We start from the raw sequence: 17,705 nt of genomic DNA, 5'->3' as shown, positions 1-17,705 counted from the left end.
CCATGTAGATCACATCAGGGCTGTCACAGAAACCACACAGGTTCTCAGGTACAGTGGGCAGCAGTGCATGGCCACATTCAGAGGAACTTTAATTTTCATTTTGGGACTCAAAATGTCCCAAGAAAACTCCTAACCAAAGGCTAAGAGTTTCTATGTTTAGTTAGAGCACCAAGGAGGTCCTTAAAGCTGTGTGTATCTCTGGCCTGATCAGCTTTCAACCACCAAGGTGCTGCTGTGCAGGTGATCTGTCCAGCATTAGCTGCAGTGACCTGGGAGACAAGGAATATGCACAACTGAGTCTTCTCTATGTCTTATGGGTTATTCCTGGGTTGGCCACATAGTGATGGGTCTGGACATGTCCTTTTGTACCCTTTAGAGCTGAAAGTCAGCAGTCTCCCCATACTGTCCTACCTGCTTTAGTCCCTGTCCTTTCCCTGTTGGTCTGTGTGTCCTAAAATGTGTCATGCAGGTTTGTGTTGGAAGTGTGATGACCTGTGAGCTTAGGAACCATAGGTGTAAACCATTCACACGTCACCTCAAACCTGTTCCCACTCTGCTCAGACCAGAGATCAGTGCTTCAATGTTTCTCTTCTCTGCAAATAAGATGCTGCTGAAGCACAACTGGCCAACAGCTGACTGTCCTGGCTGCCTCTAGTCACTGCAGTGTGCTGATTCATGAACTTTTGTCATCCTTGATAAAATTGAGTCAGACAGCTTTTAGTATAGATTTGTGTGTTTGTTGCTTTTTTCAGTTTTCTTACCTTCTTGTTCAGTAACAGTCAGATCTTGCGAGGAAATTTATGGAGAACTCTAATGAAGATTCACCTGCGTTCTATTAGAAACCTTGACTAAATTCTGCTTTGGCTGATGGATTTGAACCTCCTCCTTTTGTTTTCTTTCTCTAATAAAATAGTTTTAAAAGCAACATTTTCAGATGCAGGGTGGGAGAGGTAGAGATTCTAATGGAAGCACTTTTCTTATTTTTCCCGTGTCTACTTTTATACTGCTCTTATATAATCATGTGGCATTTCCCCATGTCTACATCAGGTTTAGATACCAAGGAAATTTCTCTCTGATACCATATAATCAAAAAGCAAGGAGAAACCACACAGATAAGTCATGGGTTTGTACAGAGAAATATCATTGTACATCATAGGCTTACTTGATTTTGATCCTTTTTGAACACTTTTTGTCTATCTGGACTCTGTCTGTAGTGTAATATAGAGGTAGATAAAGTAGCATTATTGCAGGTAAGCTCTTGAGATCTAAGGCATGTGGGTATATCAGAAAGCTTAGAGATAATTCCAAATTTTACAGGTCTATTCATTGTACACCACACAAACAAGAAATGCCCTTTTTGCCTGTTTTGCAGGAACAATTAAGTTAAAATATTGAATTTGGGGCAAAAAAAAATCAATCCTGAAACTCAGAAAGTCTCTGCTGGAGTGTGATGGGATTTCCATCTGATAACATTAAAAATGAATTTGTTCCACTTTAATGCAAATTAATCTTTGTTCAGGCTAATTAATCTTTGTTCATACAGCTGATCTGATAAGGTTATTAAAATCATATATGATGTGACAGTAATGTAACCTACAAGAAAATGCTAACTCAATGCAGGATGAAATAAAATGTCTAGTTTTGTGAGAATTATTTTGTTTTAGTTACCAGGATCCCTCAAGTATTGCTAAGTGTTTCTGCTGGATAAAGGCATGCACTTAGCTTAAAATGTTATCATTCCAAAAGGTGAATTAAAATGGGTCTTGGTTTTCCCCGCAGCAAAACTGCAGGCAAGGAAAATTTCCCAGACCTTCATTTTGACCCAGTGGGACTGCTCAGAGATTCTCATAACCAGCCCTTCCCCTCCTGGATTTTTTTTTAAATTTTCAATTAATTTTCAGATATTTCAGAATATTTGTTTACTTTTGAGTGCTATATAAACAATATTGACACACATCTGTGATATAGGAAAAATGGCCTGATTAGACAGTCACTGAAACTGGTGGAAAATTAAAGGCTGTGAGGTTTCCAGGAGGTTCAAAGGGAGTTTCAGAAGCATCACATTACTCTCAATTATAGTCAATCAATAAGCACTCTACTCACTCCACCATGGCCACTCAATTCACTCTACCAGGAAAATACCCTTCCTGAAAATTGTGGTTTTAGCAAAACAGTAAACGGGTTTTAGCTCTGCATTGAGTTGCAGTGGGCCTTTGAGATGGCAAAGTTCTGGTGTAATATGTGCTAAAAACTCATCTGCACACTCACAGAGGAGCTCAGAGGGACAACATGTGAGGGGAGCCCCAAGAATTCCCTGCACCCAGCTGTTCCTAATCCAGGAGTCATCAACCCATCACAGGCCTTTCTGATCAGCCAGAGGAGCCCAGGGGCACAAAGGCAGGTGGGAACATGAGTTAGGGATTGAAGAGGAAGGGACAGTTTGCTGTGCCTTTCCCGGAGCTGTCCCAGAGGAGTCTCAGCCCTTGTGGCCAAGCATGAAACCCACCCAGATGGGTTAACACCAGAGCACCTTTGGGATTGAGAGGAGCTGCTGCCTGGGGCATGGGACACCTGGGCTGGGGTGTCTCTCAGTGGGCTGCTGAGGACTTGGGGAGTCCCAGCCAGCTGTACCTGTGTGTGTGATGCTCTGCACTACCAACTGGGCTATGGGGCTTTGGCTCTGAGGGCTCAAATGTCCAGGTGCATGCAATTGGTGAGACTGGGATATAGGGACAGCTGTTGGGCAGATGTGTCTGAGCCCAGTTGCTGGAGGGATGTGTACAGTTTTGTGTATCTGTGCTTTCTTACCATGGATCTCTGCTGTGCTCAGCCAGAGAGGTGAGAAGGATGAGGGTGTCAGTGCTGTGTGAGTGCTCTCTCTGTCTGTCCCTGTTACCTGTGTGTCTCTATATGTGGTGTAAAAATGCACTCTGTATGTCCCTCCTGGGTGTGCCTGCTCAGGCTCAGTGCTGCTGGGACCCCAGGCACAGAGCTGCCTCAGCCCCACCTCTTTTGGACTGTCAGACCCTGCACAGTATGTTGCGTCAAAAGCAGAGTAAGCCTGGGAGAAGTGTAGAAAGATGGGTGGTATTTAGTATCATGATTTCTAATTTCCTTCCTTGTGGGTTGAATGGTAATGTGTGCCACAGGCATAAAACTACTGCAAGTAAGCTTGTTGGTGTACTCATTTTGTAAAATTTGAAGCCTAGTCTGAGGTTTTTGTCGTTGAGATGGGGCTTGTGGTGGAATGGGAAATTTGAGGAGCAACAGGGTGGAGAACAAAAAAAAGTTGTGTATTAACTATACACACTTAGGTATATGTGCGTGTGTATTAACTATAGGCTTGGACCCACCTATAAAATATTTACCAATGCATGAAGTTTATCCATCAAAAGCTTGTGAAACAGTGAGTTTCAGATACAAATAGCAGTGATTAAAAAAGAAAACACCTCCAAGCCTAAATGTCATATAGACAAAATACATTTTAACTGTATAGACAAATATGAAATGCCAATGCCCTTCAAAAAAGCAGTTCAAGCTTGAAATTAACTGCTTTCTGTTGAGAAGAATAAGAAAAGAAGCCTAAAATATGCCCAAGGAGTAAATCTGTGCGTGTACAAAAATTCTTCTGTAGGTGACCTAGTTTTAAAGATCATTGGGAATTTATATTCATTGCCTGTAGAGAGGCAGAGTGGCCAGGGAAATGCTGCTGTGGTGAAGCCCATGCATCCATGGAAATAGTGGTGGACAAAATTTCCTCATTGACATAATTCCACTAAATTAAAGGAACTGATGTGAAGATGGACTACGTCCCTATTTTCATGTTTGATCAAGATCCTAAAATGTTCATTTTAGCTTAACACACAAACAGAAGGTCTTTTGCAACATCCTAATTGCCTAATTCCTATTCTTGTTTCCTCTTCTAGGAGGTGAGGTTTTTACGTTTCTTTTATCAGTGGAAGTATTTTTCCTTCTCCAGGGGAAAAACCCCACAAACCATCATCAAATCAATCATATTTTACTAGATTTATGCTTTCTTCTTTTGTCAGTGATACATACAGACATCAGGAGAGAAAATGCTAAATCATTTTATCTATTTGGAGATGAAGTTTTACCCCCTAAGGCTGTACAATTCTTCAGTGTCAAGCAGCTGATTTATATTACCTTTGCGTCTAATAGTTCTACAGCCAAATCCTTTTGATTGCCAGGGCATCTTTTTCAGGCTCCATTTCTCTCATGTGGATTTGACTTTATTTTTGTATCCTTTAAGGTATGATGAATTGATACCTTATGCAGTATGAAACATATAGCATGCAAAAATGAATATGTTGACAAATGGCTTTATTCCTTTCTCCTTTCAATGGAATTTATATTAACTTTGCATGGTATATATTTGCAATAATGTTTTCGACTGTGAAACTTAGCTCTGAACTCTCACCAAATGTATCTTCTGTACAATAGTGCTTTTGCAAAATGTCTTGTTATTGTTTTTTTTGGTAGCTGGATCATTTTCTTACATCAAAGCCTGTCAGGCTCATAAGTATTTCAACAAATGGAATGATTTGTATACTCAAGTTGAAAGTTTTCTCTGTGAGGTAGAAAAGCAAATCTGAAACAAAAATGTGTCACTCATTTGAAAAGGTTCTGTCTTTGTTCTCTGTATGATCATTGGAGTGAGACGTTATTTGTAGTGGTTCTTCTCTTTCGCAGCAGCAGGCGAGAGCATTCACTGGGCTAATCTTTATCTTCGGTTTGCTCTTCAGAACGAATGCTTCTGATGTGAGGCTACTTTACAGGAAGCGTGACCTCATTCGGGCTCTGTGCCGCTGATTGCACGGGCTGTTTTCAAAAGGAAACAGGGGACTTGCTAGACCTGCCTTTGCGAAGAGCCAGGGCTGAGCTCTCCCAGGAAGCTGCACACGGAGCTCCCTCCACCAACAGTCTCACAGGCTCTCGGGCTGATGAGGAGAAACTTTTTTCCACTCATGTGTTAATTGTGAAATGGATTTTGCAGGTTTGAAGGATTTTAGACTTATTTATCTCTTAATGTATTTGCCAGCTGAGCAATAGCTAAGCTTTGGATTTATTTCTATGCTGCTCTTCAGGAAGTTTTGTGTTTTTGTGAATGTTGCTGCCATTACCTGCAGGGAGAAAAGACTGAACTGCTCTTCAGAAACAACTGATATGTGTGAACAAGTAAAACTCTCTTTGTAGACACTTGTGTTTGGTAGGTACAAGAGAATAAAACTGGTTGCCTGGGTTTCAGCTATTCAAATAGTTAGCACTATATTTTGGTAGGTACTAATGTAAATATTTAGATTGTATATTGGAGGCATCATTGGCTTAAATACTAATTTGATTTTTGGAGGGAAAGGTAGTTAAAAGTGATTGGACTCTTTGTTTAGATAACAACATGAACTTTTGTGTGTTTTGAAATCCAAGGGGGGTTGTTGCCTTAAATTTTTATTTGGATTCATGACATAAAATATCGCCACATTCACCTCAGATTCACTTTTAGTGAGATTTAGATTTAGAGCTGTTGGCCTTTTCTCATGCCATAGTTTAGAGGTGCTGTGTTGATGGCTCATTTAGTGGATTACAGATACCACTGCTCCATTGTACAGTGGTGGTTGGGATGCTTTGTTTTGTTATGTCATTACTATAGCTTCTCACGCTATTAATAGCCCAGAAATAGGACTGAATATTAAATGAAAGCAGAACACTGTGCAGCATTGTCTCTAACATGGTGTTTCCATGTTTTCTCCATCATTGATTGAATTATGATTTTCAGGAACTCTCTCCATTATGCATGAGCCAAAAATTTTCATGATCAAGGGCAGCAAAAAAATCTGTTGGACTGCCTGTTCTATGATTGTTCACAGAAGCTTGATATTATCGTTACTTAAAATAGTTTAAAAGCAAATTACAGCTGCTTATTAACTATTCTTGAAAAGAGGGAAATGCCTTGCCTCCCCAGTAACATATCTGCATGTGCATGTTGTTCACTTTCTTTTACGAATAGCTGTATATACTCTTATTTTATCTTAATTTTTGTTTCTCTGGAGGGTGGCAGATAAACAGGCATCCTACAGAGACATACCTTGCAAAGTTATGAGACAATTCAAATGAGGAACAGAAGGACTGTGGTTTGTTCTGCCACTGTGATCAGTATGTGTCAACACTTTCTAGAGAAAGCACTACCCCATAGGAAAGCTGCTGCTCTTAAAAGTTATTCATTTTAGACGTTACTACTTTATATTATCATAACTGAAAGAGTTGCGTGCAATACAGCTGTGTTGTGGGTTTCAGTTGCTGGAAAGTTTCACTCTCAGATTATTAAAGAGTTGTACTAGGTATAATTGATCCTGAGATAGACTTCTATATATCTTCTTCGAAGAAATTTGCCCTAAAATCAATTACTTCTGCCAAAGCGAGCATACATTATAACTAATAATGTGATATACATATAGATGATACTATCTTACACATCTTAATTTTCAAACAAGACAAAATGAAACATGCTTCTGTTTCTTTTTAAACTCTTTACAGATAATCTATAGTCCCTGTTACCCTAGGGTGTATGAAATAGTCCTTTTCAAGATGTATGGAACATCACATGTTGCATCAACTCTAGCAGCAAGTAAATTTGGATATGTTTGTCAGAGTTTTAATAAAAATAAATATCTTGTGGAGGGGATCTTTTTTGACTGATAAAATTTAGAATTTTTCTGTTTTAGTTTTTATCCAGATCTACAAACTGCTTGTTGAGTCCTTCCGGTATTTTCTTCAACAGTTTGGATGCATTTCTGGGCTTGGAATATAAGATTTTTGCACATTTAAAAATCATGTTTTTGCCTAAAGTAAGAGCAGTTATTTCAGGAGCTAGTTGTATGTGAAAAAATTTATTTAATACATGTCAAACTATTAAATAAGCCACTGGTCTCACTGTTTGTACTTGCTCTGTGGTGTTCTGACTGATGCTCCTTGATCACTCTGTACCTCTCCCCAAATTCTTTCAGTTGTCTCCTCCTTAAGTTATTTTTGTGAGCACTAAAGCATGATTTGTTCATGGCAAAATGATTTTTTTTAAAGGGTAGGAGAAACAGCATGTATGGAAGCAGGGTAATAGGACTGATTTTATAAAAAATACCCTGAAGGTTTTACTTTTCTTCTTCAGTCACCTTGCCCCATCCCAAGGGTGAGTTAGCCTTCACACACAGCCTGTGACTGACAACTGAGCTCCAAATGAGGATAAACAAGATTATCAAAGTGGAAACCCTGACCTTCATGTCTTTTCTTTGCCTCAGCTTATAATTGAACACAAAAAAAATATAATTTTCTTAGCCCCATCTCCTCTCAGAGGTGAAGGATGGGTATTTACTAGCAGTGTTATAAGTCTGAAGCTCTAAAGATTCAGGAGAGACAAGGTAATATAGGGAAAGATCATATTTTTTATCTTTTCATAAAATAACAGATATAAATACTCCCTATGGATAGCCCTTGCTCTTATTTTGTGGGATTGATTCTGTCAGGTGCAGAATATCTAGCAGCACTTTGCACACTTGAGCCATGGTAATCCAGACAAATCCTATTTCCTTAGTCTCCTGCCACAATATTACTGTCAAATATTTGTCATTGTAGCAATCCCTGTGCTTGTTATGCTATGTCTGCAATTTTCATCTGAAAAATACAATGTAATGGTAATGGTGGCCTTTCCATTCTACTCTGTGTCTAGTGCCAGTTTAGGTTCTGGCTTTGGCATGAAGCAGGTTTCTAGAAAAACACCAAAAAATTTCTGCAGTTATTGTATTTTTGTCCATAATTATTTTTCTCAAGTCTGTTATCTGGGCAGAGTACAAGTATCTGATTTCTGTTGGTTCTCATTCTGTGTTGTCCTGGTTGAGATGAGTTTCCTATTAACACTCTTTCCCCGATTGGTTCATATGTTTTATCTTCTTTATTCCTTCCCTTAATTTCCTTTTAATTTTTAGCTTTTTTTTATGATCTTTCTGGTATGCACAAGGTACCCGTCAGTGAGTATGATAACAATTCTGTCTTATTTCACCTTTGCATCTGCAGGTTCAACACCATTTGATGGAGCGCATAGACACAGCTTCTCACACCATATTTTTCCAAGGTATTGAGGGAAGTTACACTTGCTTAATTTTATTTTTGCTTTGGTGTACGTTTTGTAAAAATCCCTTTTGGGCCACTGAGAATTGTAGTGCTGATATAAATTTAATTACTGCCCTAAATGGAAGTTCAAAAGTACTTCTGGGGCAACATTGGCTTTGCAATTACAAGGTTTTGGAGTATCTCTGTTCCATCTGCTTTTCCCTACACTGAAATTATGATATGTCTCTGTGACATGCCATATGGGATAGTGAAACCTCCTACTGAAACACAGGTCAGACACTAAATCAATCCGGTGTCTCCCTTTCCATGATGTCACTGCATGGCAATTTGGAAATCATTGGTGTTGAGGAGAAAGGACTAGCCATAAAGTCAATTTTACTCAAACTAAGTAAAATGCCTACAACTTTTAGATCCTTTCACCTCTGTCACTACTCACTTCTATTTTAAACACTACGGAATATATTTTTCTGTGCTGCATTTCACCCCAAAGTCAACTGTGTTTCAGTGCTGGATGGAGCTATCACAATGTGTAGGCTTTATTCCATCTTGTTCCAGCTGCATGGCATTCTAGGATTTGTGAGAGTTTGAAGCCATGTATCCTTAAATCTTCACTAAGTATGGCTAGGTTCTAAAAAAGCAAGTAAATCCTGGCTGGCTTAGAGGCACCCAGCTTGTGCCATGTAGAGGAATTGAGATAAGCAAAATTCTGGACTGCCTCTGATGGCTCCAGGTCAGTGTGGGTCTGCAAGGACTCCTTGGCCAAGAACACTGCCACAGAAACACACTGAGTACTTCTGAGCTCAAGCTGGCTCCATGCTTCAGGAAATGCTCCCCTGGCATGTGTCCCTCCTGTAATCTGAAGCTCTGGAAAGTGTGATGCACATGTCAGCTGGCTGAAACCGCTTAGTTCAGAAGTAATATCATTACATCCATTATTTTAAATCTATGTCATTATGAGCCCCCATCAGCTGGGAATGTAAATTCTTTACTATTAAATCATGGGTTTGCTCTGTCCAGACCTTCTCTTAATTAGAGGCTTTCATTTCTCCTTTTCAGTTGTGCTTGTGCCTTTTTGGATGATGATCCTGTCTATGAGTGCTCCACAAATCCTCTGACAGCCTCCCTTCCTCCGTGTCGCCGCAGCCCTCGACTGCTTTCTAATGGTTATTATGTTTTGACAGAAGACAGTTTTCTGTCTGATGAAGGGGGCAACATAACACTGACACCACCCCACACAACTGTTACATATAAAGAGAATTTAGTTCGGTGAGTGAACTATGTGCAGATTTTACTCCATGTTGCCTCCACATTTCTGGCCTTATCTAGAGGTGTACCTGGAGGTGTCTTTGTGCCTACATTTTGCTTGATCAGCATAAGATAAGATCAGCATTACTTCTGAATGGGAACATCTGAACTGCTTTAGTTTAGAGAGTGCAGTGAATGAAATAACCTGATTTTCAGTCATGTCTCACTATCTAAAAACTCTTTAGTGCACAGTTGTAGCTATAATTGAAGTTGTGTCCAATAAAGAAAAAGGAGAGCTACAGCTGATTTTGTCAATGGAGTGTTACTCTGATAAGAGCTAAGAAAAAAGTATATTAAAAATACCTTTGTCTAAAACACGCACACAGAGATATAAACAAAAAGTTTGGTCCTGGAATCCTTATGCAAGGAAAAGTATCTCTTGATTCAGAAGAACAACAATTTAGCAAGGTATGTAAATTGTAGTTCAAAAAATTGAAGTTCAATGGATTCAGGCTGCCCCATATATGATATGGCAAGGTGAAACTCATGGGTAGCATGAGATACTCACAGTAGTATCAGAGACCAGTAGCTGTGATACCATTTAGTACTGCAGTACCCAGAATCACAACAGCATGATCAGCCCTGCTGTTACTGCATTCCCTGACAAATTGTGGTGTGCAGCAGCCATTCCTGGTGACAAGCCCAGGGTCAAGAACAGGGCTGGGAGCAGCACCCAGAACCTGCTTCTTTCATGTCATTCCTGCAAGCTTTAAAGCTCTGTCCCTGCTCAGCAAGAATAATTAGCTCTACTCCTTGGCAACATCTTTTCTTTCTAGTGTTTTCAGGCGAAGGAAGAAAATCCGTCGCTCTCTTGACAGCTTGTTCAATCTCAGTGCCTCCAGCTCATGGCTCAGCTCCACCATTCCTAGTAAGATGGATTCCTCCCATGTAGAGGATCCGTGGCCTGATGGATGCAGTAAACTAGAAGCCAGTCACAGTGATATTGGTAAGCCCTGATCATTTACCAAGCAATCAAGATACAACATTGCAGTCTGTATTTAGTGGGAATTGGGTATCTCTTTCTGGAAGTTTTTCAAGTTTTGCCTGCCAAGGTGTGCAGGTAAAGGATAGATGAACTACAGAATTCTAAGGGGTAAATTGGGCTCCTGGCATTAAGCCAGAGTATGAGTCCACAAAGACCTCTATGCCAAAAAGTAATTTTTTTATTGAATTTGAACGCAAAGTCATCACCAGAGATGTTTATTCTGGTTTGATTAATACCTGGCACTGTCTGCTTTCACCTGGCTCTTTCAATATTTCGTCTGTTATGCTCCATGCAGTTTTGTCTTTACTCTGCATATTTTCTCCTGCGTACATTTGGACCTGCCAATTCCCTACCCATAACAATGTGGAACTTCTCCTGTGATTCACTAATTAATTCCTAAATTCATTAGCACAAAGTCTCAGAGCTCTTCTTCTGTGCAATCTCAGTTATGTGTGCACTCCTTGTAGGTGATTCAGACTTTTCTCCTGAATATAATAACCATGTGTCACAAGGGCAAATTCCAGCATCTAATGGAGCATCTCTCACCAAATATGATGGGTTTCTTCAGTTTGAGGAATCATTTTGTGCTTCAAAATCTTGCTCTTCATTTATGACAAATGCAAGCGAAGAGACCTTGAGCAATGCAGGTATGTTATGTTCTTATTCTGATATGCCTCATTTTTAGAGTGAACTGAAAATACATTAAAAATATGGATCTGGCCCTTGCAGAATAGAATTTATTTCCTAAAACGTATTTTTTAAATGAATGATGAAAAATAACAAAATCATAAAATGAGTATTTAGTTGATTACTACCCCCTGCTCACAGTTTTTCCTCACCCATTTTTTCAGAAAAAAAAGTGGAGTGAAGAGGAAAATGGAGGAAAGGGCATGGGAGCAAAAACTGAAACAGGCAATTATGCAGAAAAGCTTTTTTTCTGAGAGCATGGAGGGCACAGTGTTTCTGTAGTTGTTGGGGAAAAAGACTCCTGAGAGACACCCAGAGCATGAAAATTAGGTTTCTGCTTTGAATCACTCCAGGCAAGTTCTCTTTAAAAGCAAATGAAGAGACTGGTCTCAGAGGGTGAAGGTAGTCTTTGCAAACACCTCCTGTCATATATTTACTTTCATTAAAGCCCATTATTCTCCTGCTTTTTATTTTAGAATCCAGGACAGTGCAAAATGTCGTTTCTCAAATGGTTGCACTGATCATGTGCTTAATCATTTCAATATGTACAAGGTAATTTTTATTTCTTTTATTTTCTGTTTCTGACATTAGTGCTTGCTTTATTTCAACTGGTGAATAAAAATTCAATTAAGGGTCACATTTTCAAAGTTATATGTATCTTACTGTGAAAATACATTTTCAGATGATAGTTGATGCAGGCAAATATCTGAGCTATATAGATATGGACAAAAATAAGAAATATGTATGCAGATATGAAAGCTACTTTGCCAAGTTTGCTTTGACAGGGGTTTTGGCAGGCTGAGAAGAATCAGAATGGATACATTCCTTTCTAAGTGGGTTTTTCTCTCAGTCTGAATGCTGAGGTCTTTCTTTGCAGGAGATTATCTTCAATAGTTTACATAATTTAAAGTTTCAAATTACAGTTCACCTACTGGAGTTCAGAGGGTTCATCTGCAAGAACCTTCTTTCCTCCTCCCACTCAGGCTTCACCTCTTTTAACCCTATATGCATCCCTTGGTTTTTTCTAACCTTTCTGGGTATTGTTATGTTCTCAGATATTTTCTGGGAGGATTGTCTGCCACTTTATTGCTGATGAGTTTAGTTTGTAAGTATAGAATTTCTTTATTTCCAACACAAATTTTTTTTACTAAGTCACATCTGAGGACCAAGTTCTGTCCTTGTATGTATATCCATGGCTCTTATTGATCCTAATGAGAGCAGTATATGGTCAAATGGGGACAGAATGTAACCTTCAATCTATTTGCATTATATATATGTAAATCCATTTGCATTTGAATTTCACAGTTCTTCTGTCCCAAGATGCTGCCATGCCATCTTTCTTCAGTCTTGATAAATTTTTCAAAACGACTGAGTTTTGGTAAGTGGCTCCAGTGTCATGTGATGAATAGAGGAATTTAGAAATTTTATATTAAGAAGAGGGAGGAGATTCTTGCGGTTGTTTTCATTCAGAAGATAGAAGGTTGGATCTGAAGTTACTGATGGAGTATTTGGCCTTTCCAATTTCTGATTTGTATTCATAGAGGTTTTCAGTTTATTTTGAAAACTATCTTTTCATAATGTGCAATAAATATTGTAGCACCTATTTGTTAGCAGAAAAGGAAGGTAAACCTGATATGCCATAACATGATGTAGAGACAGACCAAGAGGTGTAATCTGGTTATGCTTTCAAGGTGTGCTTTCAAGCCTTGCACTGAAGTCCACTCCCAGGCCACCAGACCTAGCCCTTTTTTCCTAACTGGAAAAAATAAAACCAGCTAATTATGGTGCTAGCCTCATCACCATCTTCTAGGCACTACAGAATTGATACAATTTGGCGCCACTAACCCAATGCACCATTCAGTTCAGGACAGAGCTTTACCTTTGGCTGATACTGCAATCAGCTAAACTTGTTGGAAAGAAGAAATAAATCACTCTGATCAGTTGAATGGTGCTGATGTTGCTGTTTCAGACTGCATTATTTCTAAGCGTTGCACAGAGCTATGGCTTTGAAAGCCTTCTGGAGAAAAATACTTGCACGTTTTGAAAGTCTGAATTATGGCTTTAGATGAAGCTCACACATAGGCCTTCATGCTGAAAGCATATGTGGATGTGCTGGATGTATGAATTACCATTTTTTCACCTTTTGGCATCAGAAAATTTTGAATGTCTAAAATCTAAAATGCTTTTAAGACAAAAAAGTTTGGGCTTATGTGAATTTTTGTGGGGGGAAAGTGAAGCTTAAGAGGATCTTGTTTGTTTCTGAATCTGTCAGGGTTAGGAGTTCAGTGCATGCCATGGGCAACAGGACAATCTGACAGACCTCAGCCTTTGAATTAAGTACGTTGGAAGTCAGAAACAGCAGGGCACAAGTGAAACAGCCCTATTGTAATGGTAGTCTCACTTTTTGAAGGATGATGTATCACAATTTGTTACTATGTCTCTAGTCTCTAAAACTTTGGTTTTACCAAAGCCACCTGGTCAGGACTAGTGTGTTGCAAACACACACCCCAAAGTGCTGCTTTCCTTCTTCCTGAATAGCTTAGCCCTGAGTCATAACAAAGCTGTTCTTCACAAGAGAAAACACATTCTGAGAGCTTTTCAGCAGCAGGTATACAGAGAACACCTCTTTTATGCTCACCACAAGTGAGAAGTTACCTGCTCAAACAAGTAGTCCTACAGCTTAGCTAAATTTGTCAAAGTGATAATATATACTGATTATAAGAATCTGTGATTTAAATCAAGACATACAAAAATGTGTTCTTTTTTTTTCCCACAGAAATCAATAAGAAATAAAGAATAATTGGTGAGTATATGTTTAAGTTTAGAAAGAATTCCATATTTTTGGGAATGAGCCCTATTATGGAACAGGGTTCAAGCATACCAGAAAGGTTCCAGGGACTTTTCATTAAAAGAAGTTTTAACTGCAGGACCCTTGCCAGTTTCCACTGCAAATTACTTCACTTTGGTGTCTCCAACTCCTTTTTAATTGCACTTGGATTAAATATTTTCTTTCTGTTGTTTGACAGCAGTGGCTAAACAGTGTAAGCTGTTAACAATTGCTGTGCTTCAGCCCAGAAAAAACATGTTATCCAGTAACACACAAAACAAGTCTTCCTTTTTTCCAACTTTGAACTGAGCAGCAGGACCAGGTGCTGTACTGCTCTGACTTGGTAGCATTCCACTGAAGCAGTGAAGCAGCATCAGCATGAATTGCTCCAGAATATCTGAAAAACACTTATACGTTCTTCTACTTCCTATTCTTTTTCACTCAAGCCTCATCCTCAGACTCTTGTTTGTGTTTATCAAGCATTTCTGAGCCTCGCTGCAGCTCAAACCTTTAAAACATGAGCACTGATTTATTTGCAGTTGGAGTTGGTCATCCCAGCCTTAGCTCTGTTATTTCCTTTATGTCTTTGCTTTGTAAAGATAAAAATGAAAAGAAGGAACCAAGTGGAGCTGTGCCCAGTTTGTGCTCCTTATAGTGTGGATAGAACAGCCTTCTTCATCAGTTTTCTTGGTTGAGTGCAGTTCAGCTTCTGAGATCTAAAGACGTGCACAGCTGCAGTCACAACCTGAAAAACCTTTCAGTCAGCCCTTAGAAGGAGGGTGGTAATCCTGAGAACAAAGCAGTTTAGAAAGAAGTGCAGGCATTTGATCCCTTTGCCTATGATGACAAAGAGTACACTGTGCCAAGCTCGGGACACAACATATGGCATTTCTTAAAGTCAGTGGAACTGTTTATGTAAGGGCTGAGACACCAGAGCTTGAAAGCTGAAAGCTTTGAAAGCCAGTATCAATGTTAACCAAAGCAGGTACTACAGGATGGGGTAGAAAACTTGGCACTTGGTGTAGCAGGACTAAACTAAATACACATTGACACAGGTTACTGCAAGACAGAACCTCCCACAGTTCAAAACAAGCTCTTCTCTTGCACTTCGTAAAAACTTCAAAGCAGAGTTGTTACTTCTGTGTATTTTGAAATGAGTTCACTAACAGTTTTCATTTTTCCTCCTCCTCAATTTATTTTCCTCAGCTCTTCAGCATCAAACTCCTGGATACTTCCTTATGGCCATGGTTACACATTTTCCTGTAGAAAAAAAAAAAACAGAATGGATAGCATTCTTCCTCTGAAATACAATTCTTTTCAGCTTTAGTTTTCTTCTGATCAAATGTGCATGAGGCCTTACTTCTTGGTGACTACAGGAAAGAAATCATGCAAAGAAGTGTTGTTCCTATAGTCTTTCATCTCAAGGAAGTCCTATGTAGGCACAGGGCTCTACAAGCATTTTGACAATAAAAAGTAATTCCCATAAAATTCTTTTGTAATTCACATAAAGTATTTTTTTAATAAACATGATGTTATCCCATATTTTAATATATTACTTTTTTGTAACAACGTGCTATCCAAGATAATGGATTTGGATAGTGGCTGAGTACATGTGATAACTGATGTATTATGTAACCAAAATGGTATTTATAATACTCACCCTCATATTTACTTGTAGTTAATGCACTTGAATAATTTTGCAAGTGTTAAATAATTCCTCTTCTCTATTTAAAGTACAGAGACAACTGAGAGTAACTATCATTATGTAAAACATGTAAATACTTTTTTACCTATTTTATGCCTATCATAAAAGGTCCATTACTAAAATCACTTTTAAAACTAAAGGGCTATAAATATTTTAAGTGTTTAAATAATCTCCTGGAATAATAATCTGAAAAGTTAAATCCCATTCTGAGAGAAAAGTCCAAGACTGCAATTACCCTGCAGTTATCAAAGCAATTATGCTGAAAACTAGAAAAAAGTAGTTCACTGTAAACTCACTAGTTCACTGTAAACTAGTGAAGAAAAATCTGATAGCGAATGAAAAAAAAAAGGTCTAAAATAAATTCTTATATTCTGTCTATTAATAAATACAAACTGTAAATTAGAATTTTTCTGATCTGGAGAGGGGGAACTCCTGGGGCAATTTCTCAATTGGAGTTCAAGGGCGAAAAATAAGATGCTCAGGATCTGTTAAGATCTGGCCTCCCTGATATTCATCAATGTTGAATTAACAAAGTTCTATTCAGTTACCAGACTGGCTGGCTTTGGCAGTTCCCTTCCACATATTCCAATGGACATAAAACAAGTCTTATCTTTTTTCTCTGAGAAGAGGCACAATAATAGGTTTCTTCGTGTTGGATGAAAAATTGAAGCCAGGATCTGTCTGATGACAACCTAAAAACAACATTTTCCAACCTAAATGTTTGAATCCAGACTTTCAGAGGTAATTAGTATTTGCAGCTTCTGTTAACTACAATATCAAGTCTAGGATAACTATGAAATGTAATTCTCTCAGAGTAAAACCACTTATTGATTAGTGATTAACTGGCACATCTACAGAGAAAGCAATTTGAATTTTATATTTTTGTCCCCAGTGATTAAACGTTTACTCCCCTTTAATACAGCACCTTATTTAGAGAAAGAGAATCAAATGGAAATTTTGACATAGAGATTTATAACCCCCTGTGTATTTTCTCATACAATTTATTACTTTTTCAATATATTATACTTGTCTTATACCCTTTAACTTCAGCTGCGTTCAGCTGAATTTCAGGGTCATTCCTGAGTATGTATCACGTAGTGCTTTATAGCAGGAATGTTCACGTGGAAGATGATAATATTGATGCCATCCCTTAATTTGTAATGTTCCTAGTCTGTGAGCAAGTCTGGTTTGTAGTTATCCTGAAAGCATTACTCACAGAATCCAAACCACTTAAAGATTAACATCTTTTATTTAAGCTATATGGAATAAACTACATGATACAAAATACAGGTAGTGAACACTTAGTCCAGTTCTGCAAAATCTGCTTTTTGATGCACATTTTTGTGAATTGGCTGCTCTGTTTTGTAAACCTCTTTTCATGTTTCTATATAAACCAAGCAAAACTGTTACTACATTTACTTTGTTTCTATATTTTATGATTTCTCATGCTGCTTTTTTTTCCCTGCTGCTTTTTTTCCCCTATCTCTGGCATTTCTGTATCAGTAAAGTTGTTCCTTTTCTCATTTCTTCTTGTATTTTAGGGTGTTTTCAGTAATGAAGATTATTAGAAATTGCATATATTTCAGTGCATTTGTTGTTTGTGAGTTCATGTCCTGCCCTGCAGATTGTGTGCTCTTTGGAGGAAGGTTTATTGGTACTTTACTGCAAACATAAAGCCTCATTTAGTACCAGTGACTACGTTACTTAGCACCATATGGAAAAAAATTTGAAAAAACAGTAATTAAATAGGAAATAAGTAGAAATACATAGGTTCAAATTCTGAGTGGGTTTCAATCAGCTGTTTTACAGCAGCTGAAACTCTGAACTGCACCATTGTGACAGCTGAGATTCCTCCATGGATATCAATTTTCTGGGGTTGGAGCATCTTACATGAGTGTATACAAAGTGAAGACATGTTCAAAATACTTCTGATGCACTGTAATAATAATGCTATAAAGCTTATCATTGTCATGACAGAGAAATATATTGCATTGTTTTACACATGTAACAAATAAAGTTGTAATGTATTAAAGTGGTAAAGCGAATTTCTTCAGAAAAGG

General features: G+C 38.3%; 1 protein-coding gene across 1 annotated transcript; it reads left to right on the top strand.

The window, feature by feature from the left end:
* The first annotated feature begins 3,842 nt into the window (after window positions 1–3,842).
* Window positions 3,843–17,677, top strand: TMEM71 (transmembrane protein 71). Its single transcript, XM_085053612.1, is given in 10 exon segments — window positions 3,843–5,014; window positions 8,080–8,137; window positions 9,193–9,402; window positions 10,218–10,387; window positions 10,894–11,073; window positions 11,590–11,665; window positions 12,169–12,218; window positions 12,419–12,491; window positions 14,382–14,443; window positions 14,446–17,677. Coding segments are annotated over 10 exon segments (915 nt in total). The 5' UTR covers window positions 3,843–5,001; the 3' UTR covers window positions 14,469–17,677.
* The last annotated feature ends 28 nt before the right edge of the window (window positions 17,678–17,705 follow it).

The sequence above is a fragment of the Lichenostomus cassidix genome, chromosome 2 (genome assembly GCF_008360975.1).
Source record: "Lichenostomus cassidix isolate B80296 chromosome 2, HeHo_3.0, whole genome shotgun sequence".
Lineage (NCBI taxonomy): Eukaryota > Metazoa > Chordata > Aves > Passeriformes > Meliphagidae > Lichenostomus > Lichenostomus cassidix.
This window is presented reverse-complemented; position numbering and strand designations above follow the sequence as displayed.